At 42.7% G+C, this 27,899-nt stretch overlaps 1 protein-coding gene across 3 annotated transcripts; it reads right to left on the bottom strand.

The window, feature by feature from the left end:
• Positions 1-439: 439 nt before the first annotated feature.
• Positions 440-27,899, bottom strand: BPGM (bisphosphoglycerate mutase). 3 transcript variants are annotated; one of them, XM_013050305.2, is made up of 4 exons: positions 27,776-27,894; positions 15,696-16,156; positions 14,374-15,036; positions 440-2,428 (listed from the first exon to the last, which is right to left on the bottom strand). In XM_013050305.2, exons 3-4 carry the CDS (start codon positions 14,972-14,974, stop codon positions 2,247-2,249), a joined length of 783 nt encoding a protein of 260 aa, XP_012905759.1. In that variant the 5' UTR covers positions 14,975-15,036; positions 15,696-16,156; positions 27,776-27,894; the 3' UTR covers positions 440-2,246. The 3 variants fall into 3 exon arrangements, with proteins under 3 accessions (XP_012905759.1, XP_004741789.1, XP_044918937.1); XM_004741732.3 differs by lacking the exon at positions 15,696-16,156 and having other exon boundaries at positions 27,776-27,899; XM_045063002.1 differs by lacking the exon at positions 27,776-27,894 and having other exon boundaries at positions 15,696-16,471.

The following is a 27,899-nucleotide window of genomic DNA, read 5'->3' as shown; positions in this document are numbered from 1 at the left end:
GGACATATGTCTCACTGGCTCCAGGACTAGCCCAACCGGGCAGCAGGACGGCGTGCCCTCTCTCATGGCCAAATCTCTAGACAGGCTATCTACCACTTTCTTTAAAAAAAAAAAAATCCCCCTCTTTTTGTCCCAACTTCACAAAGAACAGAAGGATGCCAACATTAGGATGCAGGTTTCAGTCTTCAAGATTTCTACATCAAAAATTCTGGATATCTTGTAAACCATGTGAAGAAAACAGGTATATTAGGTGGTCTAATACAGGTGAACTGTTGGAGTTGTTAGAAATAATTTTGCATGTTTAAAAAAAAAAAAATGAGGCGCCTGGCTGGCTCAGTTGGTAGAGTGTGTGACTTGAGGTTGTTGAGTTCCACAGCTGTGCAGGGAGTAGAGATTACTTGAAAAATAGAATCTTTAAAAAAAATCATTTTACATGAGGTTTTCAGAAATGTCTCATTTATTTCAGCCAAGATCTCAAAAACAATAAGCCAAATTATAGCAGAAAAGTGTGGGCAAAAATAAACCCTATCAGAGGAAATCGGCAAGATTCCAAACTGCCTGGTTCTGAGTGTAGCTTTGTGTGTAGAAGTATATCATCCAGCCAGGGGGTACCCTGGGAGTGAACACCTCACTGCAGGACAAGGAAAGACTCCAACTCTAGGGTCTCGAGCCGCATTAAGATACGGTCACCGGTTGGGTTAGAAAATTCAGAGGTCAGTTCCAGAGATGAAACTGTTAAAGAATGGTATTCTAGGAAGACCTGATCTCTGAATTCACTGGTTAAGCAACTGGACTAAGATGAAGGGCTACAGTAGACACCACAAGTCGGTCAGAAATGTAAAGCATCCACAGTCCAGCTTTTCTTCCCAGCCATGTTCATTGCCAGTGCGGGAAGAGTCCTACTGTAAGGACTAAATGAAGGCCAAGCTGTAGCAAGGGTTCTAAATTAGTTTTCTTCTATGGCCATTTACCATACAAACAGATTGATCTGCCAAGGGAAAAAAAAACATGAAAAACTGATAAATAGCTACAATTTTTCCCACATGACTTTATCACTGAAATACAGGTCACCTGCCTTGAAATAAGGCAAGAGTTTAAAGAAAGAGGACTTGCATACCTATGATGTTTAAAAATATGATCTAGAAAATAGGGTCATTGAGATTGAGAAGTAATCCCGTCTGCTCATGGCCTACCCACGCTGCTCTATACTATGTACCATAATAGTTTGCTCTCAGCTGGTGAAAAATTCATGTACATGACAAGCCCCAATGTACCATATTTTCCCTGCTCACGTGATAAAATTACGTGCACTATATTCTACTTTCCCTCCGATCCGGATGTTCAATTTGTAGAGAATTGTGAGTGTCCATGCAACTCTGTGAGGGTCCCAGGAAGATTCTGAGCCAAAGACTAGTTCAGATGCCTTTGCTTAATGTTCATCACATATATGGAGATGCTTCGGGGATATTCATTTTTTGGTCACAGACCTTTATTTTTAAACCAATTTTAAGTACCCAAAGATTGAAGTTTAACAGAACGAAACAAAAGGAGAACACAAACAGCTAGGGCTGTGTCCATGCTGCTAATTCTAGCAGCCAAAGGGCAATCCTTCCGAATGTCAAAGAAAGGATGTCTCTGGCCTAGAGACAAGGCAAAGGGCCTTCTAGTTTGTTGTTGGCTTTCTTGAAGAAGCCCATCTATGATAGCCCCCATTTAATGGGCCTCTGGTTTTAACTGGAAAAGCATCCCTTTTCCCAGAGGAGAAGCCTGATAATAAATACTTACGTAGAGTATATTTCTAATATACCTTACCATCATCCCAGAAAGTCTTAGTAAATATAAACATGAACTACTTACTAGAATAAGTAGTGTCTCTCAATAGTGACTCAGTAATGATGTATTGAATGATGAAAGCTTTAAACTTCACCTCTACTTGTTACTCTCCTATCTTGGATATTTAGGACATTGATTAAGCCCTTCTGGTTACTAATTAGCCCCACAACACTAACTCAAATAGGACTATCAGGAGAGTTCATCCTACTCATGCCTAGTGAGTACTCATGCCTACTCAGGCATCCTAAAGCCTTTTTCTGAGCAACATAAGTTACGTAGTTGCCTATATACACTCTACCCCATAGCCCAGTTCTGGAAAAACAGGGGGGAAAAAAGAGAGAGAGATCAGCACCCATAAAACACTGCATGCCACTTCTTTTGCAGCCATTCCTAGCCATCAAATGGGAAAGCCTTCATTTTTCAGCTCGTTTTTTCACTTTTCCTTGATCATCTATTTTCTTAATGGCAGCTTGGATAGCTTCTTGGTCACCCAGGAACTGGTGGGGCCCAACAGCATGCAGGTTCTCATCCAGTTCCAGGAGAATGGGGACTCCAGTGGGTAGAGTAATATTGATAATGTCTTCATCAGAGATACCTGTAGAACAGACAAGACATTGAAGGCAATGTAAGAGGAACTTCTCTTCACTTGTGTAACTGCACATGGGTTTTTTTTTTTTTAAAGATTTTATTTATTGGGGCGCCTGGGTGGCTCAGTGGGTTAAGCCGCTGCCTTCGGCTCAGGTCATGATCTCAGGGTCCTGGGATCGAGTCCCGCATCGGGCTCTCTGCTCAGCGGGGAGCCTGCTTCTTCCTCTCTCTCTGCCTGCCTCTCTGCCTACTTGTGATCTCTCTCTGTCGAATAAATAAATAAAATCTTAAAAAAAAAAAAGATTTTTTATTTATGTATTTGTCGGGGGGGGGCAGGGGGAGATGATCTCAAGCAGACTCCACACCGAGTACAGAACCTGATGCAGGGTTTGATCCCTCAACCCTGAGGTCAAGACATGAGTTAAAATCAAGAGTCGGACGCTTAACTGAGGGAGCCACCCAGGTGCCCCACTGCACATTTATTGAGTCCCATAACAGCTGCAGGTCTGGAAATATACCAGATACTTGGAGGGATTCGAGCTATAGGTCCTGGAAGGAAAAAACTTCCCAGAAATTAGAATAAAACACTTTAGACAGAGAGTTGCATCACATCAAATTGTAGTATAACAGATACCCTTCAGGGCAACCTGTTATTCCTTCATGTTTCCTATCTAACTCTTGTAGGAAAACCTTCATAATAGCATTAGTCATAACTGCCAAAAAGTGGAAGCAGCCTAAATGTTCCTCGAGGGATGAATGGAGAAATTAACTGTGGTATAGCCCTACAGTGGAATATTACTTGGTAATGAAAAATAATTGAGTGTTGATACATGCTAAACATTGATGAATCTTGAAAACATTATGCTAATGAAAGAAGCCAGTCACCACCAACTGCATGTTGGATGATTGCATTTATATAGGAAAATATACAGTGAGACAAAGAGATTAGTGGTTGCCTAGGGCTAGAAGAAATAGAGAAAGTTGGAAGTGACAGCTATGTACAGGGTTTCTTTTGGGAATAATGAAATTGTTCCAAAATTAACTGTGGTGATAGATGGACAATTCTGTACACATACTAAAAGTCACTGAACTGTACTCTTTAAATGGGTGAACTGTATATTATGTAAATTATATTTCAATAGAGTTGTTAAAAAAATACTAAACAGAACCAGAGAAGTTAAATAAAGCTTCTCAAATCACAAGACTGTTAAAGCAATAAAATTGGACCCGGGTTTTTTAATTCAAAATCCCAGGACTTCAACCCTGGTTGTCCAAGGCTACTTCATGACAGTTTAGGGAAAGAGGAGAATGTCTGTATCCCTGCTGTGCCCCTGTGAAGGGCTGGGTACTATCTGTAGCAGCTAGTGTTCTCCTGTTTTCAGGACTGGTAAAGGGCATGAACAGATTTGTCTGAGCTCTTTGAAACAGCTAACACAGTGGGATCGTGATGGGTGGGCCAGGTTTAGGGGTTGTGGTCTGTGACCTTAGTAAAGCGTTCTAGCTCTCTGGAAAGGGGCTGGAGCACACATGGGGCTCTCTTGTTTGACCATGGCCCCAGATCTAGCCAGATCTCGACAGGTCCTCTCTTTAGTAGCACTGCCCTCAAGCTCATGCCTATGGCTTAGATAACAATCCAGTTTTGTGTAGGACCAAATCAAAGAGCCAACTCAACAAAAGCCACGAGTACTAGAATATTTCCCCTACAAAGGAAGGAGAGCTCAACAGAAATAGAAATGTTTCCAATAAATAAAGTTGACATTCCACTTTGATGACTACTCAAATCGTTCACACAGCAGACTAATTACTTACACATATTTAAAATACCTAGACTAGTTAATAATCAGTCCACGAGACTTAAGGACTGAAATTTTAAAATAGCAAATTAGGAAAAACCACAGTGAAGCCATTACTCATTACTTGATTTTGGCATAAGCCACTCTTTGTCCTGAGAAAAAGTTAAGCAAGCAGAGGTCCTAAGGCTAGAACAATGCATCTGCACTGAATTAAGCCAAACTGAATCAGTACTATATTATGCAATACCATATTATAAATTCATTAACTGGAACATCATATGAAGTTTAAAATGAGTGGACAAACAGCACAAGCCTGTCTGATAACTGGCTTAGATTTTTTATCTAGCATCCAAGAATGTATTGAAAGCAATCATTGGAGATCTCACTCTGCAACTACCCCTCTCTGTCTCTCCCCCTCCACAACCACCCCCTCTTGAAGCCCCAACCATTGTCTTTAATTCTTTTCTTTTCTTTCTTTAAAGTAGGCTCCATGCCCAGCATGAAGCCCAACGCAGGGCTTGAACTCATGACCCTGAGATCAAGACCTGAGCGGAGGTCAAGAATCAGACACTTAGCCGACTGAGCCACCCAGGCGTCCCTGTCTTTAATTCTTGAACCTTTACAAGAAGCAACTAGGAGTTAACTGCAATCAGCCTACATGACTGGGACATTTCAAGTAAGAAATAATGAACATTTATGGTAAGTCAAAAGGGTAACTCAATGCCACTATGGAGAGAAATTCAAACGATTTCATTTTCTGCATACAGGATTAACTTAAGGAAGTCAAATCTGCACCTGTGAGCCCCAGTCCTCAAGTCAATACAGCAAGAACAGGAAACACAGCCAGATATTAAGATCACTGTACATATATGACAGCACTCACACTTGACCTTCTGTTAGAGGTGGCTGTGCAAATGCTTGCTTCTCCTACCAGGGTTACAAACTTCCTTGAGAACAGGGACCATGTCTCATCCATCCCTGTGTCCCCTATCATCTTAGAACAGTGCCTTGGTCACTGTGAGAATTTAGTAAATGGTTTGTTCAACTGTAAAGAACCCTATTATGGTGCCAGGATCCAGAAATCATTTAGCTCTATGATCCACTATTAGAAATGTTTACATTATATGAATCTACTTCTTAATATATATATACAAGCAATAAGGAATGAAATAGTAACTAAAAACTCTACTGCATAAAGCCTATGCACGAAAGCACTCTGAAGACTTTGCCAGAGGTATGGTGTTGGCCAAATTTCAGAACAAGGTCAAAACAGAGACAAAATCTCCTCAAAAGTAAAGATTTCATGTGTCCAATCCTAGAGGCTGTATCCTGCACCAAGAACCTTGGTGAAAGATTATGTTTCCTTTCTAACCTTACTAAGAAAAGAAGAGAGCTGAGAAGGCTCTTAGCCTTGAAGAAAAGGTTGTTTATATTTAGAGCTAATAAACAACTCAAATTAAATTTGTCCTCCATATAATTTCTTTGATTTCCTCTAAAAGGTTTGCTTAAAACCTTTGAATCTTGGGAAATAGGAGGGAAGATGTTCAGGGAGGCAGATCTGTCACAGAATGAGAGTAAACCCCAAATACATAGTGCATATTTTTGGAATCTAGGAAAAGAGGGAAACCACTTTGATCAGCTCATTGGACCAGGAGGTGCCACCCCAGCCCTGAGGTACCTCTCCCAGGCAAGTAAGTCACAATTCAAACCCCACCAATGGGCGATTTGCAGGGAGAGGTCTGTATTCTGTTGCAAAAAATAAGAGCTGATACAAGAGACTCTCAATTTCATAGATGATCTGCCTATTTTAGTTAGAATTCCTTTAGTGTTGGAGGCTATTATGTGCAACTTAAAGATAGGCTGGGGAGCAACTGGAAAGGGGTTATTTGAATATTGTAATGTGAAGATAGGATCACAGCCTCTAATTTAGAATAAGGCAGAGGGCAGAATCCACTCCACATTGAGCTTTATAGTGAAAATAGCCTACAGCTTTTAAAAGTGAAAGTTTTTGTAAATCAATGATGCTTCTTCTAATAAGAGAAAGCTTAACCATACCAACAGGCCAGCATTTGCTCCACCAGAGAGAGGCCCGAATTTGCTGCAGCTGAAAATATCCTGCTAAAATGCCAAAGGTGATGCACTCCTCAGCCCCGCCCCCACAGCTGGCCCCAGCTGACCTGCCCTCCCTGGTTCTCTAATTTCGCCTCAAGGCTTCTCTGCCTGGCCATGTGTACAGCTGCACACAATTCTTCAGGGATCAAGCCTGTCGTTCATGAGTCTCCTGCACGCCACTCTGATTCCAAACTTGAGACTGCCTAGCCCTGTGCTTGAACCCAGACTAAACAATCCACTTCCGCTGGCAAGAGGCAGACTACATCCAACGTTCCAGTTCAGTCCCTGGCTTTTCCTTCAGTGTGGGCCAGCAGGAAACAAACAGGAAGTGACTATGCCAACCACAGAGAAAGAAACACACGCCTGTCTGGAACTCTACAGAACAGGATGCTCTTAGATACTAAGCCTGCGTCAGGAGCTTTCCTACGGGGCTGCTCTGGGAGAAGTGGGTCTGGATGCTTTGGCCTGGACTTATTAGCCCAGCACTGATAATCGTTTACATGCTAAAAATAGGTAAAGCCGCCCCTTAGGTAGGCATTTTCTTACTATATAATATCTCCTGAGTCTGTCTCAAGTCTTCTTTCTTCTGAAAGTATTAAGAGCTACTTTCAAGTTAAAGGTCATGAAATCTCCCCAGTGATCTACAATTGAAAAACAGAGATTAAATAAGTAATTCACAGGGTAGAGACTGTCCCGATCAGGCAAGAAGTGTATGCTGGGTGCTGACCTGTGGGTCCTGGGTTTGTAATTCCTATACGAGAGTGTTGCCTTGCTCTGAATCGGTAACCCTTGCCTCACTGTACTGTGCGTTCTCCTACGTTGACCTATTATTACTGGGCTGGCTGGTTGTGAGAAGGATAAAAAGTCAGAAGACCCCATGATGACCAGAGAATTTGGTGGCAAGTAAGGAGAAATCATTCTGAGGCAGAAAAACCTTTACTAGAGGAACTCACACCCCTAAGTACAAAGCTTCGTGGTCCCACAGCTTATAGATAATTCATGAAGATGGGCTTTGACTGGCGATTTCCTATGCTGTCCATGGTTTGGGTGCTGAGTAAAGACAGTACCAGTTGCTCCCGAGAAAGCATACCGGTGCCCTCCAGGTTAGTTTTCAAAGGCAAAGGTAGGTGCACATAGCAACCTTCCTTTAATTCTACTATCTGACAATCAAACTAATCTAGTCTATTATTTTGTGCACCAAAAGGCATGGTCCCCATTGGGGCAATGGTCATTTTGCTGGATAAAAGCAAGACTTTTAAACTGAGGTATAATTTACATACAATGAAATTCACCCTCCTGGGTGTACAGAATAGTTCTATGAACCCTCCAAATTTCCTTGTACTGCTTTGCAGCCTACCCCTCTTCCACTGATCTGTTTTCTGACCCAATAGTATTGCCTTTTCCAGAATGGCAAATAAATAGAGTCTACAATGCCTGGTTTGTTTGTTGCTTAAAAAAAAAAAAATAATAACAGATATTTATTTCCTCACAGTTGTGGAGATATCATGGTCTGAGGCCTCTCTCCTTGGTCTGGCTGCCATCTCCCTGTGTCTTTGCGTGGTCTTCCCTCTGTGTCTGTGTCCTGATCTTTTTTGGGGACACTCATCGTGTTAGCTTTGGGGCCAGCCTAATGGCCTCTTTTACTTAATTACCCTTTAAAGACCTTATGTCCAAATACAGTCATATTCTGAACCACCAAGGGCTAAGACTTCAGCAGGAAGGTATAATACAGCCTTTTGAATTCAGCATCTTTCACTTGGCATAATACAGCTTAGACTGACCCATGAAGTTAAGATAGATCAGTAGTCTGCTCCTTTTTATTAAAGCAGTTTCTTTAAGCAAAAGAGCTTAGTGATCAATGATTGACTGGTCAAATGAAATAAAAAATATGACCTAGATACACCAAACAGCAGAGTAAAACACAGGGTTGAAACACAGCTTTCCAGCCGGGGCAGAGCCTTGTGCTAGTTCCTCTATTAAACAGGATATGAGGTAAAATGCCTAGAACTGCGCTTAGCACACGGCATGCACTCCAAATAAGGCCACCTTTATAGCTGCACTAGGAAACACCACACACAAACCACAATGTTAGGGTAACAGCAATAATAATTGGAGACTCAGTTAGTTGCATCAAATTAACTTTTAATGGTTTACCTGCCATGGATACTCTTGACTCAGCTTCTTAAAATACAGTATTCCAAACAAGAAATAGATCAAGGGAAGGGCTACTTTTCAGGAAAAAAAAAGTTAAAACAAAAAAGCCCAGGGGGTAATCATGTGTGGAGACTCAGTGAACCGGGTTTGGGTGGAGTTCAGGACTCCAACTAATTATCATGATCATGGCTAAGTCATCTGAGGTCTGTCTGGGTTTCGTTTTCCTTCAAAAGCACCTGTGTTCTTCTTCACAAATGGAAGAAGTGTCAGTCAGGACTCCACTGCTTATAGGGTAAAGTTATAGCACAAAGAGCTGAGAAATAAAATAATGTCTTAACAAACCATAAGTGACTCTTAATCTCACAAAACAAACTGAGGGTTGCTGGGGGGAGGGGGGTAGGGAGAGGGTGGTTGGGTTATGGACATTGGGGAGGGTATGTGCTATGGTGAGTGCTGTGAAGTGTGTAAACCTGGTGATTCACAGACCTGTACCCCTGGGGATAAAAATACATTATATTTTTATAAAAAAAATAAAATAAATTAAAAAAATAATGTCTTAAGAACCAACACGCTTCATAATTGAGGTAGATACAATGTAGAATAGATGTGGAACACTAGGATACTTTTTAAGTAAAAAGATCATAAGGCACTTAGAGGTTTCAGGGTAAACCAATATTCTAAGTGGTTATTTAATAGGATCATCATCCTTCCTACCCCTAAGTTCTAGTCTTTAAACAATAACATATTTGTGTGATATGATGGTATGCTGTCAGTTGGATTCTACCAACTACCACACTCCTCCCCAGCAGGAAGTGACAGCTTTAATCTGTCAAACAGTTTAAAGACAATACATAGAAACATTGCCCAGTTCCTTCAAAGGATCCTGTTTATAGAGGAGAATTTGATATAAACATATCTAGAAAGCATGACTAGGACTCTAATGAATCTACAATCACAAGCATTCTTATTTTTGTAATCAATGCAAAGAATTCAGCAACTTTTGTGTTTATAGGAAGTATGGAATCTGGGCATAGCCAATTCAAGGATTCATTCCTTTTTTGTTTTTTTTTAAAGATTTTATTTGTTTATTTGAGAGAGAAAATGAGAGAGAGAACACAAGAGGGGGAAGGTCAGAGGGAGAAGCAAACACCCTGATGAGCAGAGAGTCCGATGTGGGATTTGATCCCAGAGTCCCGGGATCGTGACCTGAGCCAAAGGCAGTTGCTTAATCAAATGAGCCACCCAGGTGCCTAAAGAGTCATTCTTAATACTAGTGAAGGCTAACATATTTATAGTAAGGTGACCACATAATTTATTAATCAAGTGGGGCACTTCTGAAAGTGAAAGGAAAGGCTATTAATAATTATACTGGGATGACAGGTATTAACCAGAAAACGGCTAATGGTGATATATATAGTCATATAACTTTACAGTAAGAATAAATTGGCAAGAAAGATGGTAAATTTTATGATACGTTTTTAACACACTAAACACATATAATCCCCAGTAAATTGCAAGTAGTCCTTACTCCTTACTGTCAGATAAAAATCTCTATTTTCCCCCCTTAAAGTAAAGGAGAGTCACCTAATATTTTGGAGTCTTAAAGAGTTATCATCCAAATTCAAAGGAATACTTTCTTTTAGTTTGGGAATTTATCGGTACCACATTATGCCCTATAGCTTGGCTTCTGAAGGTCAGACATGCGTGGTAAGAGGACTCATGTTCCGATTCCAGTGATCATGTACATTCAGAATAAACTTTAAAAAACCTAAAATCCCATTAATAGAAATGACATGGGAGAAATAACACACGATTTCTTCTGATCTTGGGAAAGTCACTTATATGTAATTCTTAGAGCTGTGACACGGAATACTCGCATCTTATTTTTCAGTATACACCAGAGCAGATAACTCTTAGTGGAGATTGGTACTTAGAGAACTCCTAAAATAAGACACGATAACTAACTTTCCAAGTGATCCTAAAATCTAGTTTAGTCCATTTTATATACATGAAATAATTTCTTCCATGTTAGATGCGGAAGTCATTATAGGAAGTCACAGTGACATCAAAGGGCTCCATGAATCCTAACAGCACCACCACCAGGGGGTACTACAGGCCAAAAAGGAACAAACTTGTTCCCCTACCCAGGATGGCTGAGCCAAGATTACATACCAGCCTATGGCCAGACCCCCATCTTCCCAGCCACTCCATTTGGTTCCCCACCTGTGGGCCTGTGCCAATAGCACATTCTGGATTTTCTGAATTTTTCTCCCCTGAATGTCTGCCATCCTCCCTGGTCACCTGCCTTCCCATTTCCAGTCCCTGCCTGCTTCCTCGACACCTCCCTTGTCCTCTGCTGCAGACATCAGCCAACTCCACACCTTTTCCGCTTTCATACTTCCGACTAGAATCTCCTCATACCAGTTACCTCTTCCAGCATGAACACCGCTCTTTTAAATTAATTCTCTCCCAAATAAACACATTTTGTCTAAGGCCTGTTTATAGTGAGAGGGATAGGAATTATAATTTAAGGTTGCTTCGGTTTTAGTAAGCTCTGAAAGGTGATTTAGTTCTATACATTCAACTTAAAAAAAAAAAAAAAAAAAGACCTTCAGAAGAAAGTTAAAATGAAGCCTGAGAACTAATGTCTGCTAATTTCTCAGGAATCCCTATATCCCTATAAATCCATTTCTGCTTTAGTGGTCGAAGTCGTATTTTATTTTTATTTTTTATTCTGTACTCCACATCTATGCATGCCTACTTTGATAGCATTTCCATATATTTGCCCCGATATCTTTTTTTCTAGGCCAATATCAAATCTTTTCATCTTTTAATCCCATTGATTAAACTATTTTTGCAGCTTTAATTAGATAAATGACATACCATACCACTTACCCCATGAAGTATACAGGCCGATGGGTTTTCGTACATTCAGACTTGTGTGACCATCACCACGATCCATTTTAGCATGTTTTCACCACCCCAACAAGAAGACCTGTACCTAACTACAGTCACTCTTCATTCCACACCCCCCACCACCTCAACCCCAGGCCTAGGAAACAGTCTGTTTTCTGTTTCTAAAGATTTGGCCACACAGACACTTCATTTAAGTAGAATTGTACAATATATACTCCTTTGTGACTGGCTTCTTTTAGGTAACAATGATTTCAAAGTTCACCCATGTTGAGCACATAAGACTATTCCATTTGTTTTCACTGCCAAATAATATTATATTGAATGGATATACCAAATTTAATTTATCTAGTCACTAGGTGATGGGCATTTGAGATGCTCCCATGTTGTGGCTCTTATCAATAATACTGCTATGAAGGTTTGTGTCCAAGTTTTCATGTGGACACATGTTTTCATTTCTCTTAAGTACTGTTATGGGTTGAACTGTATCCCTCCAAAAAGGTCTGTTGAAGTCCCAACCTGAGAAGATTTTATTTGGAAATAGGGGCTTTATAGAGGTAATCATGTTAAGAGGAGGTCTTTGGCCCTAATGTACTATTATTTGTGTTCTTACAAAAGGGGGAAATTTGGACAAGGAAGAGAGAGACGCATGGGGAAAACACCAAGCGAAGTCTGAGGGCCACAATGATGCATCTACAAGCCGGGGAACGCCAAAGATTTCCAAAGAACACAAGAAGCTAGAAGAGGCAAGAAAGGACTCTCGCCTGAGTCTTCAGAGAGAATACGACCCTGCCAACACTTTTCTTTAGGACTTCCAGCCCCCAGAACTGCGAGAAAATGACTATCTGTTGTTTTAAGCCATGCAGTGATTGATACTTTGTCTCGGCAGCATTAGGAAATGCATACAGGTAAATACCTAGGAGTAGAATGAGTAGATCATATGGTAACTGATGTTTAATCTATCAAGAAGCTGCCAGATTGTTTTCCACAGCAGCTACCCCAAGTGATTGTTTTTTAAATAAATTATTAGTGGTTTCAAAACCTCCCTCAAATGCAGAAAGTAAGCTTTCTGTGGATAACTTTTCCCTCCACAGGTGGTTTGGCCTCCGCCCCCATCATGGGAATAGTCCTCCTCACTACCATCTGTAAAACTCCCTATTTTCTTTAAGAAAAGAACAGTAACAAATTGTGATGTCACAATGCACTAATAGAATGGGGGTATCTAAGATGAGCTATGGCAGGGGATGCAGAATAATCTTAAAGACATCGAAGCCTGAAGGCAGTTGAAGAATAAATGGTGCTAAACAGTAAGACATCGCTTTTAAAGGGAGGATTTCCTAGCTGAGACAGGAACAAAGAACAAAAAGAGGATCCCAAAGGAGATGATGGTGTTTTCTTTAGGGGCGGGGGCTTGGCCACGAAGAGCTCTAAGGTCCACCTTTGGAAAAAAGGAACTGGTGTTGTGGGACGGAATACATCTTTCGGCAGAAACTCTGAAACTCTCAATTTCAGTTTGTCGCTATCCTAAGAGAAGGCTCAACTCTTCTTTAAACAATAAAGTACTATAGTCCAATAATGATGAAGTTATTTGTCATTTAATCCAGTATCTGACTATTCTGAAAGAGGAAGAATAGAACTCTTTGTAGAGTTGAGTAAATAAGATACATACACAAACATACACCAACAGACTGAGCACCATGTCTAGCCAGTAACGTTTTTAATAGCCAGTAAAGTCTGTAGAATTTAGATCTCTGCACAACTAATGGATGCAGGTACAGGAGTAATGATTTATGGCTCCTGGCCATGTTACTTAAAAATCAGGGGTAAAAACACATGCTAAAAAGTTTACAATGAGATCTCATAAAGATCACTTTGTTTTGTTAATAACCTATTTTCACTTATTTCACAAACAATGTCAACCTCTTCATTTCTCACCGGCTCTTAGAGAAAGGTAAAGCCGAATGGGAAGGGGATGCTGGAGAGAGGATTCTAGTATCATGGGTTAGCGGCTGAGAGTGCTGACAGACAGGAAAACGGTGGACGGAGCAGATCACTCAAAACGCACAGCTGCCTGGGATTACTTAGTGAAGGGAGAGAGGGGAAGGAGAGACCCCCCTGAAGGTGTCACAGGGCCATCACTGATGCCCAAAGTGGTGAGCGTAGGTCTTCAAGAGTTCATTTAGTTCATGTTACTCAAGAGGAAGATAACAATAGTGTACATTTCGGAGTATGTTTAGAATACAACATCAAGTAGTTAAAATAAAATAGAGGCAACCGATTATCTGTAATAAGCCATCCTTTTCTTTTCTTTTCTGTCTCCCTAACTTTCTCCCAAGCAATGACTCAGCCTGATCTGGAAAGAGAGGGCTGGAACAAAGGAACTGTTCAAGAAGGCCAGGTCTGGAACACCGTAACTGTTTAAAGTTGGAAGAGCATGGGCAAAACCAAAGTCTAGATAATTTTATTTATCAGGAAAGACTCAAATAAATAAACTGGCTTTGCATACCATTTCTACAGAAAAGTATACCCTTCCTAGCCTCCCTAAAAGTTACTATAACAAAAGCCATATAATCTTTTAGATCAAGAGTCCTCAAAGTGGAGTAGCCCAAGTAGCAGTATTGGCATTACCATAAAACATCTTAGAAATGCAAATTCTCCAGCCCCCCTCCAGGCCTACATATCCAAAACTCCAAGGATGGGACCAGCAATCTGTGGGAGACCAAACCCTCCCTCCAGGTAATTCAGATGCTTGTTAAAGATTTAGAATCACTGCTGTCTATAATATGAATGTGAAACCCACCGGGGTTTTGATTTATAGAACGAAATGATTCTTAAAAGACTAAAGAGGCGAAAAGGAATAAGAAAGAAAGTCTGTCATGTCAGTTGTGTATTGCAAGCAGAAACCACATCTCTTCTAGGTTAATAAGGCTCACATATAACACTTAGCAACCTTTAGGAAGTAGTAGCACAAAGATAGTACCTTCCAGATGCTTCAGGAGAGCTCTGCTGCTATTTCCATGAGCGGATATCAGAACGGTTTTGCCACTTAATACTTCAGGAGCAATCCTTTCGTTCCAAAAGGGAAGGAGTCTCTCCAGAACATCCTTTAAGCTTTCAGATCGGGGCAGCTGATCCACAGGGACGTCGCACACTTTATACCTCCGGTCATTGTAGATTTCATGGTAGAAAGGGTGCGATTCCTCAATGGGTGGTGGGGTCACATTGTAGCTTCTTCTCCAGAGCCTCACTTGTTCTTCACCGTGATTCAAAGCCATCTGCTCCCTGTTGAGGCCAATCAAAGCTCCATAGTGACGTTCATTTAGACGCCAGGAACTTTCCACTGGAACCCACTCCTGCCCCAGCTCTTCCAGGATCAGCCAGGCCGTGTGGATGGACCGATTAAGGATGGATGTGAATACGAGATCGATCTCCAAGTTTAGCGCTTTGAGTTGCTTTCCACAGTTCCGAGCCTCCTCCATTCCTTCACTGTTGAGTTTCTGATCCACCCAGCTACAAAAACGATTCTCTTTATTCCAAGCACCCTCTCCATGTCTTAACATAATCAGTCTGTACTTGGACATCCTGATGGCGGAGCTTCCCTTAGCACTTTCAGGTAGGCCAATACTCAATGACAGCAATACATCTAGAAAGAGAAGGAACAAAAAGTATATTGTTACATTCTTCATTCAACTGACTCCCGGAAGCACAACTTTACCACAGTCGGTGTCTGAACTAAATTGAAGTCACTCCTTTTACCAGATTTGACATCAAGAGATCAGACACCTTATATGCTATGGCACATACAGGCATAATCCTACAAATAATTCATTATGGGGAACCTAGTCAACTTAAATTTTCTGACGGCGAGACAGTATGTTAATTGCATGATGTAAACAGAACACATCATTGTAATGGCTTGCTGCATTTCTGCCAGATAAAAAGGCCTTCCGTGCTTACAGAAGAGAGGATTTAATGGAATGAGTTATAGATGTCTAAAAGGATGACTAGTAGCTGGGAGTTCCCAGCTTCGAGCAGCTGACTCCGGGTCAAAGGCATCCTCCTCACTTTGTTTTTCTTCTGGTGAAAAAAGGAAGTATTTACCAGTCTCGCTTTATTATAGACGTTAAACACGTTCATTCAATGACTCCACCACACTGATCCAGGATGTAAATCACTACTAACTGGGGGCAGCTAGCTCTTCATTGCCATAAGCTCCATGACCTAGACGAAAATCTAAGGTTCAACATTCAAACAACACTAAAAGTGATTTAAAGCAACATTAACGCTGAACGCGGCACTCACCGAAATAATCTCACCGGGCTCAAGATCGAGCTTTCGGCAGGCATAAATCCGTAAGCCAAACAAGCTATCAAATGCAAGCAGCTCAGAGATGCTGCCTGTGGGAACAGATTAGCAGGAGCAGGTCTGCCGGAGTGAGAGGAAGCATGCTGATAAGGAAGCCTGGACTCCTCCTCCGTGGTCCTTAAACGGTCCCACGGAAGCCAGCCACATCTCAGTGGGAGAGTCTGGTGGAGTGCCACAGACAACTTTAAAGTGTTTCGGAATTCCCTAAGTTAAGCTGCTGGCACGAAGCTCTGCTGGTCCCACTCTGTCCCCTGGAGATTCTGCTGCCTTCGATGCTGGTGGAGCTCTGGCCGCCTCAGGCTGCCTCCACTCTCCTTGCTGTGGACATACTTATGCTGACAGATGCTGCTCCTTTTCCTTGCCCACTGCCTTCCATTTCCATCCTCGGGTTTTCCACCCTGGGGAGTAAAAATGATAGGAACATCGGGGCCCGGTCCTCTGCCATTCTTGGCAAGCCCTGTTCTGTGCCACTTACCCTGTGATTCACCCACGGTTACATAACCATCGGTGACAAAGTTAACTGGAATCTAGGTATCTAGTTGTTTCCTTTCTTCAGTAATTCCTAGAGATTCTGATGGGAAAAGAGCCTTTACCATAAGGTTTCATCTTATTTCAGGTGAAGGCAACCCAGGAGGACCTCCTGAGGGAGGAAGCGGACTGAGGTAGTCGGCAAGTAGGTGAAAGACGAGGGTGGTTGGGCTTTGAACTTCCATTTTTTTTTTTTTTTTTTTAAGATTTTATTCTTTGTTTGACAGGGAGAGACAGTGAGAGAGGGAACACAAGCAGGGAGAGTGGGAGAGGGAAAAGCAGGCTCCCCCGCCAAGCAGGGAGCCCAATGTGGCAGTTGATCCCAGGACCCTGGGACCATGACCTGAGCCTAAGGCAGAGGCCCAATGACTGAACACCCTGGTGCCCCTGGACTTCCATTTCTTTTTCTTTTTCTTTTTTTTTTAAGATTTTATTTATTTAGGGGTGCCTGGGTGGCTCAGTGGTTTAGGCCTCTGCCTTCGGCTCAGGTCATGATCTCAGGGTCCTGAGATGGAGCTCCACATCGGGCTCTCTGCTCAGCGGGGAGCCTGCTTCCCCCTCTCTCTCTGCCTGCCTCTCTGCCTACTTGTGATTTCTCTCTGTCTCTCCCTATTTATTTATTTGACAGAGAGAAATCACAAGTAGGCAGAGAGGCAGGCAGAGAGAGGGGGGGGAAGCAGGCTCCCCGCTGAGCAGAGAGCCCGATCTCAGGACCCCAAGATCCTGAACCGAAGGCAGAGGCTTAACCCACGGAGCCACCCAGGCGCCCCTGGACTTCCATTTCTTGTCAAGCATCAGGTCTGAAGCTTTATTGCACGAAAAGCGGGAAGCATCTGGAAGAGACTGGGCTCGGGGCTGAGGCGAAACCACCTCCCAGAGCTGAGAATTTCTGGAGGGAGGGAGAGTGAGCGATGCTTCTGCCCTCCCTCGGCACTCCTTTGGGGATGGCGGAAGAAGAAAGAACAGGATGAAAGACATCTGGGCAGCGTTTTGCTGCGTGATTACTGGTGCCCTGAAGCAGAATAACCATGAAGCTAATGAAGCTCAAGCTTTAGGCTCCTTCACTTGAACAAACTCCTTCTGGGGCACTGGGAGAAACCAAATAATAAATGTGCGTGCGTGTGTGCACATGTGTATGTGTGTGTGTGTGTGTGTTTAATTTGCAAAAGAAAGACATTTTTTGTATTGCTTTTTTCTTTCAAGAGCCCAATTCACCAAGTAGTAGAAGCTTCTGATCAGTCAAAAACTGCATTCACCCCCTTGTAACAGTCACTATTTTGGTTTTTGCTTCTGGTGGAGAAGGGGGATGGAGCCTTCCCCCTTCCCTCCGTCCCCTAAAGAGAAGCCCCCTCAACCCTTACTCTGTCTTGTCAAGGGGGAAGCCTCCTTATGCTAATGAAGCTATTTTCCCTTCAAATGGAAAAGGACATGTTACACAAATTCTGTAAGCAGAAGCATTTTTCCATTGTCTTTGATTATGAACTATATCAAGAGAACAAAATAGAGCAAGAACACGAACACCCAGGCACTTACTGCCAAGCTTGGCAGTATTTTAAATCTGCTCTATTTGCTTGATTTGTTTGAGAAATAGAATAATTTCTCTGTTTCCAGTCTCCCCCTCCCCCCAGGCCCCCAATACATACACTGGAGCAGAGAAACAATACTATAGCCAGAAAGACTACACAAATACCCTTCCCTCACTCTGACCTCCAGGGGTGGATACAGGATAAGGTACTAGACTAGTGCATCTATCTTGGGTAAACAAAGTTACTTCCTTCTTTCCACCTTGCTGCTATCAATTGACTTCCTAGTTAATTAATGCTGAATATTTACAGAGGAGGTGTTGAGGTTTAGAGCTTGCAATCTTTAAGATTTTAATCACCATGGGAGCTGGTATACCAAGTGTTTACCAACAAATACACAGCAGCCCAGTCAGTCTCATTTCAAGTTTCAGGCAGGGGCTGCAAACTCACACGTCTGGAGGGCTAGACAGAGAGGAAGAGCAGTGACGCTGGGCCACAGGGGTGATGGGAACCTTAGAGAACTGTGGGGACCACACGGGCTTCTCTGATGGATGCGACTCTTGTGTAAATGGACAGAGCTTTTGCATAAGCCCGTCTCACTGAACCAAGGGTCCCATTCTTGGGATCTTTCTGGGGAACAAACAGAAGATGGAACTCCTCAAAGTAAACACTGGAGAGAACGTAAGAATGTAAGACTTCGAGTCAGACCACAGAGAACCTATGAACTCAGTTTTGTCTTCAGGTTAAAAAAAAAAGTCTTCAAAAAACATAAAAAGGGCCATTTCCACTCCTAAAAGTTCATATACAACTAAAAGGAGAAGCGACTACTTAGCTCCCCCATTTCTCTGTGAGGCTGAGGAACTGGGGTTCCCGGATCTTCTAATTTTCAAGAACACCAAAAATGCACCTTTTAAATGTGACATCTGATATTAATACTGCTGACTAATTTAAATATATTTGAAAAATATGAGCTAAACAAAACATGTCTGGAGGCTAGATGGAGTCTGCTAACATGTGAACCGTGACTTCCAAAGAAATCTCCTCCAGGCCGCAGATGAAGGGAGAGGCCACCATACCCTGGGAGATGGTCAGACCCCCAGCCTCCAGGCTCCAATCCTGGCTTTCCCTGCTTTGTCGAACACCCTCTCACCTCCACATGTGCCGCTCTCCTTGTCTCTGGCCTTCCTTCACCAAACCCTTGGCCAGGGCCCTGCAGAGCCCAGCTCTGGAATCAAACTTCTACTCAACTTTGTACTCTTCCTGGAATGCTTCCGCCAGCTCTGAGCTTTAACCCAGCGGAAAGTGAACTGAAAGCAAAACTGCCTCTCCCAGGTGTCTGCTTCCCCATCTTGTCTGGGGTGTTTGTCCTTGGATCCTGGGGCCAAGGCAGGTGATGGGTGCGGTCCTGCTCCCTCTGGGTCCTGACCAAATGCCTCCACCCCCACCATCTTTTGGGGTGGTGGAGGAGAAGCTTGGATTCTGAGAGTCTTGCTATATTCAGATGTAGCTCTCATGCCCTCACTGATTAGCGCAAACATCCTGAAAAGTGAGCACCCTATTTAAAATCCCCAATCAGGGGCACCTGGGTGGCTCAGTGGGTTAAAGCCCCTGCCTTCAGCTTGGGTCATGATCCCAGGGTCCTCTCTGTGCAGCAGGGAGCCTGCTTCCTCCTCTCTCTCTGCCTGCCTCTCTGCCTACTTGTGATCTCTCTGTGTGTCAAATAAATAAATAAAATCTTAAGATAAAATAAAATAAAATAAAATCCCCAATCACTTTCAGTTGGTCTTAGGATAAAGTTCAAAATCCTTCATGTGACCTGTGAGGCTTTGGTTTTCTTTCATTTCCTTGAGCATGCCGTGTTCTTTCTTGCTTCAGGACCTCTGCACACACTGTACCCTATCCAGAACCCTTGCCCAGCATCCTCCCCGCCCCCACAACTGCCACCTCAGTCCCACTCAGCTTTAGGTAACTTCTAGTCTTCCTTTAGATCAGCTGTGTCCAATCAAAATGCACAGTTAGCCACATACATAATTTCAGATCTTTTAAAAGCCATGTTAAAAAGGGAAAATAAATAAAATTAACTTTAATAATATATTTTATTTAACCTTACAGTTTCAAAATATTATTCTGACCTATGAGTTCTATAAAATTCTTCATGGGGTATTTTACACTCTTTTTTTCATAGTAAGTCTTTGAAACCTGATGTGGATTTTAGCTGTAAAGCACAGCTCAACTTGGACCAGCCACATTTCAAAGGCTCATGTGACCAGTGGCTACCATGTTGACTGGAACAGCTTTAGAGCTGAGTTTTAAGGTTATTTCCTCGAGGCCAGTGGTTCTCAAACTTGAGCATACATCAGAATCACCAAGAGAAGTGGTTACAAACGAGTGCTGGGCTTCCCTTCCAAGGCCTGACTGATTACCTCTGGCATGGGCCTGAGACTCTGAGAATCTAGATTTCTAACAAGCTCCCAGGTGATGCTGAGATACTGCTGGTTTGAGACCACCTCGGCTCTAGGCCAACTTCTCTGCCCTTCCTTCCTACCCCCCAGAAGTGGTCAGTCCTGCTTGGTCTTCACTCTTGAAGCAGCCGCTCTAGAACACTGGGTACAGTTGTGATGGGTCACTGGTACGGATTACTTGTTCAGCATCTACGTGCTCTGTTACACTGGCAGCTGCATCTCACGGCAGGCCTCACTCACCACCCACTCTCTAAAACCTAGTGTGACATGTGACACATGCTGGGCACTTAGTAGGAAGGTGTGTTGACGGAACCGAAGTCAACAGAAGTGATTACATTGTGCTAATGAGCCCAAGGCTTGGCAGTTATGAGTGGTAACCGCCAAAGTAAAAACACTCGGTTGGCAGGCCTGAGGGGTTAGGAGGCCTTAATCCGAGCATGGCAGCGTATTTAATGGCAAAGCCAAAGTCAGTCATGATCATCTGTTACATTCCTGGATCCTTCACGGTTTAGCATATTCACAAATGGCCAACATCTCCACAGAGCTGTGGAGACTCCAACTGACAACATTACACTATATGTTAAGTAACTAGAATTTAAATAAATACTTGAAACAAAACAAAAAAAAAAAACCCGAAAGACAAACCAGTGAAACCCACGGAGCCCCTAAGTGGCGAACTGGAAGTGCCATCCACATCCGCCGCCCATACCCCTGCTCTTCCTCCTCACCATGGAGACTTCAGAGTCTGGGTTGGAGTATCCAGGCTCACTTGGCTTCACTTCACAGGACCATCTCCAGTCACAACTCGTTCTTCCAAACCCAGGCAGTCGTTTCATAAAATGCACACAAACAAGGTGAACATGAAGGAGGCTCAGCTCTGACTGCTCTGGGGAAAGGCCTTACGGCACAAAGTCAAGTGGGCAATTTACAAAGAGGTACCCCACTATGAATATACACACCCCACGGCAAATTAAAAACTTTTTTTTTTTTTTTAAATCCAGCTTTGTTTTTTGTATTGTTTTTGGTAAAGCTCACTGCTCTGGAGTTGATTCTCAAGATGCCTCGTTTATGCCTTGGCAAGGGGTTACCAGCACCTGAATTAAGCACTAATTTTAGTCAATGATTTACTACTGAATTAGCATACCCCAGGGTTTCTTCCTTTTTTAAAAAGATATATTTATATATTTGAAAGAGAGAGAGAAAGCACACTTGTACGGAGAGGAGGGGCAGAGGGAGAGGAAGAGAATGTAGAACAGGCTCCCCTGCTAAGTGTGGAGCCCAATGCAGGACTCAATCTCATTACCCTGACATCAAGTACCCAGTACCCCAAGGTTTCTTCCTTTTTCAAGTATGGTGTTGCTCAAAGAAAAAAATTACTAAACAAACAGATCTTTTACGTGACTCTGTGTCTCATCTTCTCACACCTTCCTCTTTGTTTTCCCCTCCTTCTGGCCATTATTTTTTCAGTCCTCTGACACCTAAACTGAGCCTTAACCACACTACTGAAATGGTCTCTCAAGACCGCCAATTAGTTATGTCTTACTAAGTGAAGACCATCTTCTCTCAGGACTCACGCCTCTTTGATCCCTCTGAGGCTGACTACCTCAATGGAGGGGTTAGAATTATTCTAAGATTCTGGTGCTGTGTTTCTCTCTGCTCCTCTACTGTTACATCCTGGTCTTGGGTCTCAGCTCTTCCATTATTACATCCTGGTCTTGGGTCTCTGTATTTTCCTACCCACCACTAACAGCATACGATGTCACAGCAGCCAATATTCATGGAGGGCTCACCATATGTTTGGGACTATTTGAATCCTCAACCACCATTCTATGGAGAAGGTTCTATGGTTACTCCCATTTTACAGAAGCAGAAACTTAGAAGGTAAGGTCAACTTGACCAAGGTGACACAGATTACAAATGGTGGGAGCTGGAGTTCAGTCTCAGGCAGGCTAGACTCCCAAGCCTACCCTTTGACCTTGAACCACAGTGCTACATCACCACATTGGCACCTAAGTCTCTGTCCTCAGTCCTTGGAATCTTTTCTCACTACTTTATTCACATAAAATGGCCAATTTACAAACTGACAGCCCCAAATATTCATCAGTCTCCCCAGTCTAGTCAATTAACTCATTCTTTAGTCTAGTCAATTAACTCATTCTTTAGGCATGCAAACCCCATTTGAACGGGGTATAATGCAGGACTGAGAGGAGTACAGAATCCAACAACTAGGTCTTCAAGGAACTGATGGGGAAAAGGGATGTGTGTGTGTGTGTGTGTGTGTGTGTGTGCACGCGCGTCTGTATCACTAAAGCAGAAAGTAATCCATATCATGAGAAAGCACTTCATTCATAAGGGAGATGGAAAAGGGGAGATTATTTCTGAGTAAGGCTTCATGAACATGGTACTATTTAAGCTGGATTTGGAAAGATGTTCAAGAGGTAGATTTATAGAAAAAGAAAAACGAATTCTAGCCTAAAGGAATACTGAGTAGAGGCAAGGGAACATGTGCATATGGAGAATGATGAGCCATTCAAACTGTCTGGAGTATAGAAAGGGTGACCACACCTCCACGTTTGCCTAGAACAGTCTTGCTATAGGTCTGTTTCCCCAACATAATTATTATAGGGCCCCTTTCACACCTCAGTGTCCCATATGGAAAATTATACGATCTCTATCCAAAGTACAGGGTATATCAAGGAAGTAGGAGGAGACAAACCTAGAAAGATAAGATTGATAGTGGCCCCACAAAAGGCCTTGTGCCAAAGAAGATTGGTTCTTCCATAAGTATTGGGACATCACTGAAGATTTAATAATGTGTATTTTAGGAGGATCAGGCAGCACTTACAAACACAGAATGAGATGGGGAAAAACGACTGATAGGAATACGTGAGAGGTTTTTGCGATGATTCTGGTAATATATAATGAAGACCTGGAGCAGGATAATGGCTGATGAGATGGAATGAAGGAGACAGATGTGAAAAACACTACAGCTTAGCTGAGGTGTTGGCAACTTTTTCTGTAAAAGGACAAATAGTAAATTTTTTAGGCTCTATGGTCTCTGTTACAATTGCTCAATTCTGCCACTGTAGCTGAAAGCAACTATATAAATGAATAAAGGAAGTTTTATTTCAATGAAACTTTATGTATGGACACTGAAATTAGAGTTTCATATAATTTTCATGCCCATGAAGTATTGTCATTCTTTGATGTATTTCAACCAGTAAAACAAAACAAAACAACAACTTAAAAACCAGTCATAACTTGTGGGCCGTACAAACACAGGTAGTAGACCAGAAGGCCTTAGTTTGGCAAACCTTGGCATAGCTGGATACCATACTCAGACCTACTAATCACATCAGCATTTTGAACCTTTAAGCATCCTGTCGTGGGATAATCTCAGAATTATTAAATCACCTGATTTTATTCTTGGCTAGAACTGCAAGTACCTTGAGTAATGGAATCCCATTCATAATTGTTTTTATTCCTCACAAAAGACAATACCAAGCACATTCAAATCAGTCTGTTTACTTCTGCTTAATTGGTTTAATAATGGGTTCAAGGTAAAATTATAGAGAAAAAGTATTCATGCTGTTAACTAACTTCAAAAATGTGTCATTCTGACGTGCTTTACTTCTCTCAGACATCACCTTCGTAAATTGTCACAGTGCCTTGCACTTCAGGAGAACGCAGGCTGGCTCAGGCATACACGCTGAGAAGCTGGCTGAGCAGTAGAGAGACAGGTGATTCAAAGGAAACACACTATGCAGGTGGAATATTTTCAAAGATTTCTCACTATGTCTATGTATAGAAATTCCATCTCAATTGCCTACAGAGCAAAAGATATTCTTTCCATAAATGTCACCGTAAAACTGAAGTTAATTTTTTTTTTTTTTTTTTAACCATCCTTTTGTCAAGGCAAGGCTAGGCTGGAGAGAGTAGGTGGGTAGGGGCATAGGGGACTGGTCCAAATACACGGCATTGCATTTACTGAGGCTACTTCTACCATATTTCCAGGACCTCTAGATAGTTTCAGTAAATGTAGCACTAGACAATCTTGCTGCTGCCTCCTACTCTGTCCCTCATCAAACCATTTACTTTCACACACCTTCCCTACCCCCCACCGTAACTGAGGCTCATCCCATCTTCCAAACTAATGTTCCTGGGATGCTGCTGCCTCCCTTCCTCGGGAGTCTGAAAAGTAGTATCTGATACTCTAGTAGAACGACTCATGAACAGGCGAGGGAAATGATAGGATAAAGACCAGTCTAAAAATAAAAACTTTGTTTTCTGCTTCTAAAAACTGAGTAAGAAGTGTGATCAATGATAGAATGTTGAAGTAACAGAAAATAAGGGATACAGAGCCAGAGTTGCTGTGATCAAAAGCTTCCGCTCAATATTAGGTATTCAGATGCCCCCTTCACCCGTCAGATGTTTTCCCTAGTCCAAACCCTCATTGCATGGCTTTGAACAACTCTTAATCTAACTCTAGAGGAGTCTAATTCTATAAAAGATAGGCTGGCGTACTCGAGGATAGAAAAAAAAAGGTTAATCATGTTTCGGATAAATTAAAAAAGGAACAGTTCTCAGGGGAAATGAAATCCAGAGTTCAGTTCCTTAGAGTCAAAAAAGCTCAATTTTAGAAGTCCAAACATGACTGTATGTAAAAGTACCTTGTGTTCCACCACCTATTACTTTCCCTAAAGCTTTACGGTAACTTTTCCATCTGCGCTCTAAGAGCAACTCTTTCCCAGGAGAAGCAGATGCTATCACTTCCTGGTGCTTTCCAGGCACCGTAACCCTGGTCATTCGCCAATTTTACCTCTACCAGCAGCCCCTACTGATCCCTTGTTACATGGGTAGCAAACCATGCATGTAGACCCCCATTCATAGGGAAGAGATCTACCTGGGTCATGTGATGAGCGCTTGCCCGGGGCGTGCCGCTTGTTCCAGCCTGCGCGGCATCACTGATGAGCCCAACACCCACTCAGGACACCTCCTTCCTAACTTTGGTTACTTATTTCCCCCCAGATAATAGCTTTTGTCTACACAAGCTATTGCCACCGAATCCCAGAAGTTTGAGGTCTAGAAACCTGGACATTAGTCTCGGCTCTGCTACTTACTGATGGTGTGGTGTTTATCAATTAATTCAAACTTTCTGGACCTCAGGTTCCTTATCCATAAAGATGGGGATAATTGCTGTTCTCAAGGGACTATTAGGGAGACTAAATGAGATTATGGTGGGAAAAAAAAAAAACAACACACTCTGCCGAAGAGTGAGAGGCATTCTGGGCTGAATGGAGCAGACTAATGAAAACTCACCCAGACCTCTGGCCCCTGAAATTGATCCTACCTTGCTGAGGTATGTGTGGAAGTAAAAGCTGGGAATAAAGTAAAATGAGAAGGGGGATACAGAGAAAAAACTAAATTAGGTAGTGGAAGGAGAAATACAACCAAATGTTGTTTGTGCTGGGGGTGTGGGGAGTTGATGGTAAGACACAGCTCTAGAAGCATACCAAATATTAAGCACTATTCTACAATCCAAATGCTTTAATCAAGTGGCTAAGGTTTCCTCTACATTTCATAAAGTTTTTTTTTTTCAGTATTTGTGGCCAAATTTCCGTGTAAGAGTTTTATTATTAAGTAATACTTTTAGTCTTATTTCTCCATGTAAACATTCTCTCACACCAGATTTCATTCCAAGGATGTTCAAGAGACCTGTTGGTTCAAATATTTGTGTCCTCTGTTCTCTGAGCACTGGACCCAAAAAACTGAACGCACAGCTGAATTTAGATGTATCGGTCATTACTTAAAATGAAATATGCCACTTAATCTCAGCCAACCGTAGAAGGCAAAAGAGGAAGAGAGACTGGCCAAACCTGCCCAAACCCTGGGCAGACTAATAGGTACCCCCGAGTGACAGAATAAAGGAGCACATTTTCTGCCACATTATACTCTGTATAATGGTTATTCTGTACAATGACCAAATTTTCTACAATGATCCTTTGGGTGTGGCTTAAAGAGGGGCACAAAAGAACAAGTACTACCCTTTGTAGATGGGAACGTTTATTTGCTGACAGATTGGCCCAGAATTTACTGCTATGAGATTTTTGCTTATGTACTTGTCGTGGAAAATGTCTAATCATCTTTATTTTAAAACAGACTTTTAACATAAGCATGGCCCCTCCAAAATAATTTGCTGCAACCTCCGCTTTTTTAAAGATGCAAAAATTAAGCCAGAGGGTTGAAAAGATTTGTTTAAGATTACACAAATAACAACAGCTTCCACACTAAAACCTGGGGGTCCTGACTTCCAACTCAGAGCTCCTTCTGCTATACCATTCGCTTGAATTACATTTCTCTAAAGTCCACCACCGTGGGGATTAAGGAGTGCACTTGTGGTGAGCAGAGGGTGACGCATGGAAGTGTTGAATCACTACCTCGTACCCCTGAAACAAATATAACACTGCGTGTTAACTAGAATTAAAAAACAACAACAACAACAACAAAAACTTATAATAAAGGAAAGCCCACCACCATATGAGGGGCATCTATGGTGGATGAGGAAAAAAAAGATGGATAAAACCAGGGGCCAGGGGAGCCTCAGGGGAGAGAGTTTTAAACCAAAGTACACGCTGACATGTGTTCTGCTTTCATTACAGAAAGCTGTAGTACCTCCCGGTGAAAGATGCCCTTCGATTTCCCCCACCCAGAGGCTGCATTTGGTCAGTTCGCGTTCCGGTTACCACTCACAAGCTGTAAAGCCTCCGTCATTTGGAAGGGAAGGGAGGTGGTAGGGGAAGAGGAGTATAATAAGTTAGCAAACAACTAATTATCCTTTAACTTTACTTTTTCAAAGTAACTGTGAACTGTCCTTCCATAAAGCATTTCTCTTGTCCTTCTCCACTCATACAGCCCTCATCCCTTTGAAGGGAGGAGAAATAGACTTACTTTTTTTTTTTTTTTAATTTTTCGTGATTCTAAGAACCTGTGATTTAGCTCGATGTGAGAGCTCCGTGAAACCACTGCACTTATTCGCCTCTTTCTCCTTCCCTGGCATGCAGGCTTTTCCTATCTACTTAGACGGTTAGGGCCAGGTCTGCCATCGCCCTAGAGTGCCGGTGGCCCTGAAAACACCCGAGTTTGCTTCCAGGACCCCTGCTCCGCTACCCTGTGCCTCACACGTCCGGGAGAGATCAGTTCATCCTTCCCTCCCACTGCTCTGCTTGTGCTCGCCGTCAAGACACCACGACCAAAGCGCAGTCCTCCTTTCAGCGGACAGATCTGTGCGTCCCAGAAAGGCTTATTCTGAGGAAGGGACCTGAGAGGGACCTGGGGAGTCAGCGAGGGTGGGGGCTCGAGCGGCGGACGAGGGAGCACCAGATTCCCTCCAAAGACGGAATCAGGGGCGTCAAGAACTGGCCTTCCTGCACTCCAAATTAAAACACCCCATCACTTAAAAACAGAAAGGTTCGCAACCGCAAAATCCTGAAACAAAACCACTCACCTGCAAAGAGGCCAGCAGCAGCAGCAGCAGCAGCCGCTCCTCTGCGCCGCCGAGGAACCAGCTCCTCCTACAACTCATCACCGCCGCCGGCATCGACGCTCTTTTCTAGCTCGGGAGCCTCAAG

Source organism: Mustela putorius, unplaced genomic scaffold (assembly GCF_011764305.1).
Source record: "Mustela putorius furo isolate JIRA1106 unplaced genomic scaffold, ASM1176430v1.1 tig00003845_pilon_pilon_pilon, whole genome shotgun sequence".
NCBI classification, from domain to species: domain Eukaryota; kingdom Metazoa; phylum Chordata; class Mammalia; order Carnivora; family Mustelidae; genus Mustela; species Mustela putorius.
The sequence above is the reverse complement of the archived record's forward strand: the minus strand, read 5'-3'. Positions and strand labels throughout refer to the sequence as shown.

Bases quoted from the DNA above. Each gene is read 5' to 3' on its own strand.
- BPGM (XM_004741732.3), bottom strand. From the start codon at position 14,974: ATGTCCAAGTACAGACTGATTATGTTAAGACATGGAGAGGGTGCTTGG. The intron at 2,429-14,373 runs GTACTATCTTTG...TCTGTTCTACAG, and splicing joins TCTCCTGAAGCATCTGGAAG to GTATCTCTGATGAAGACATT.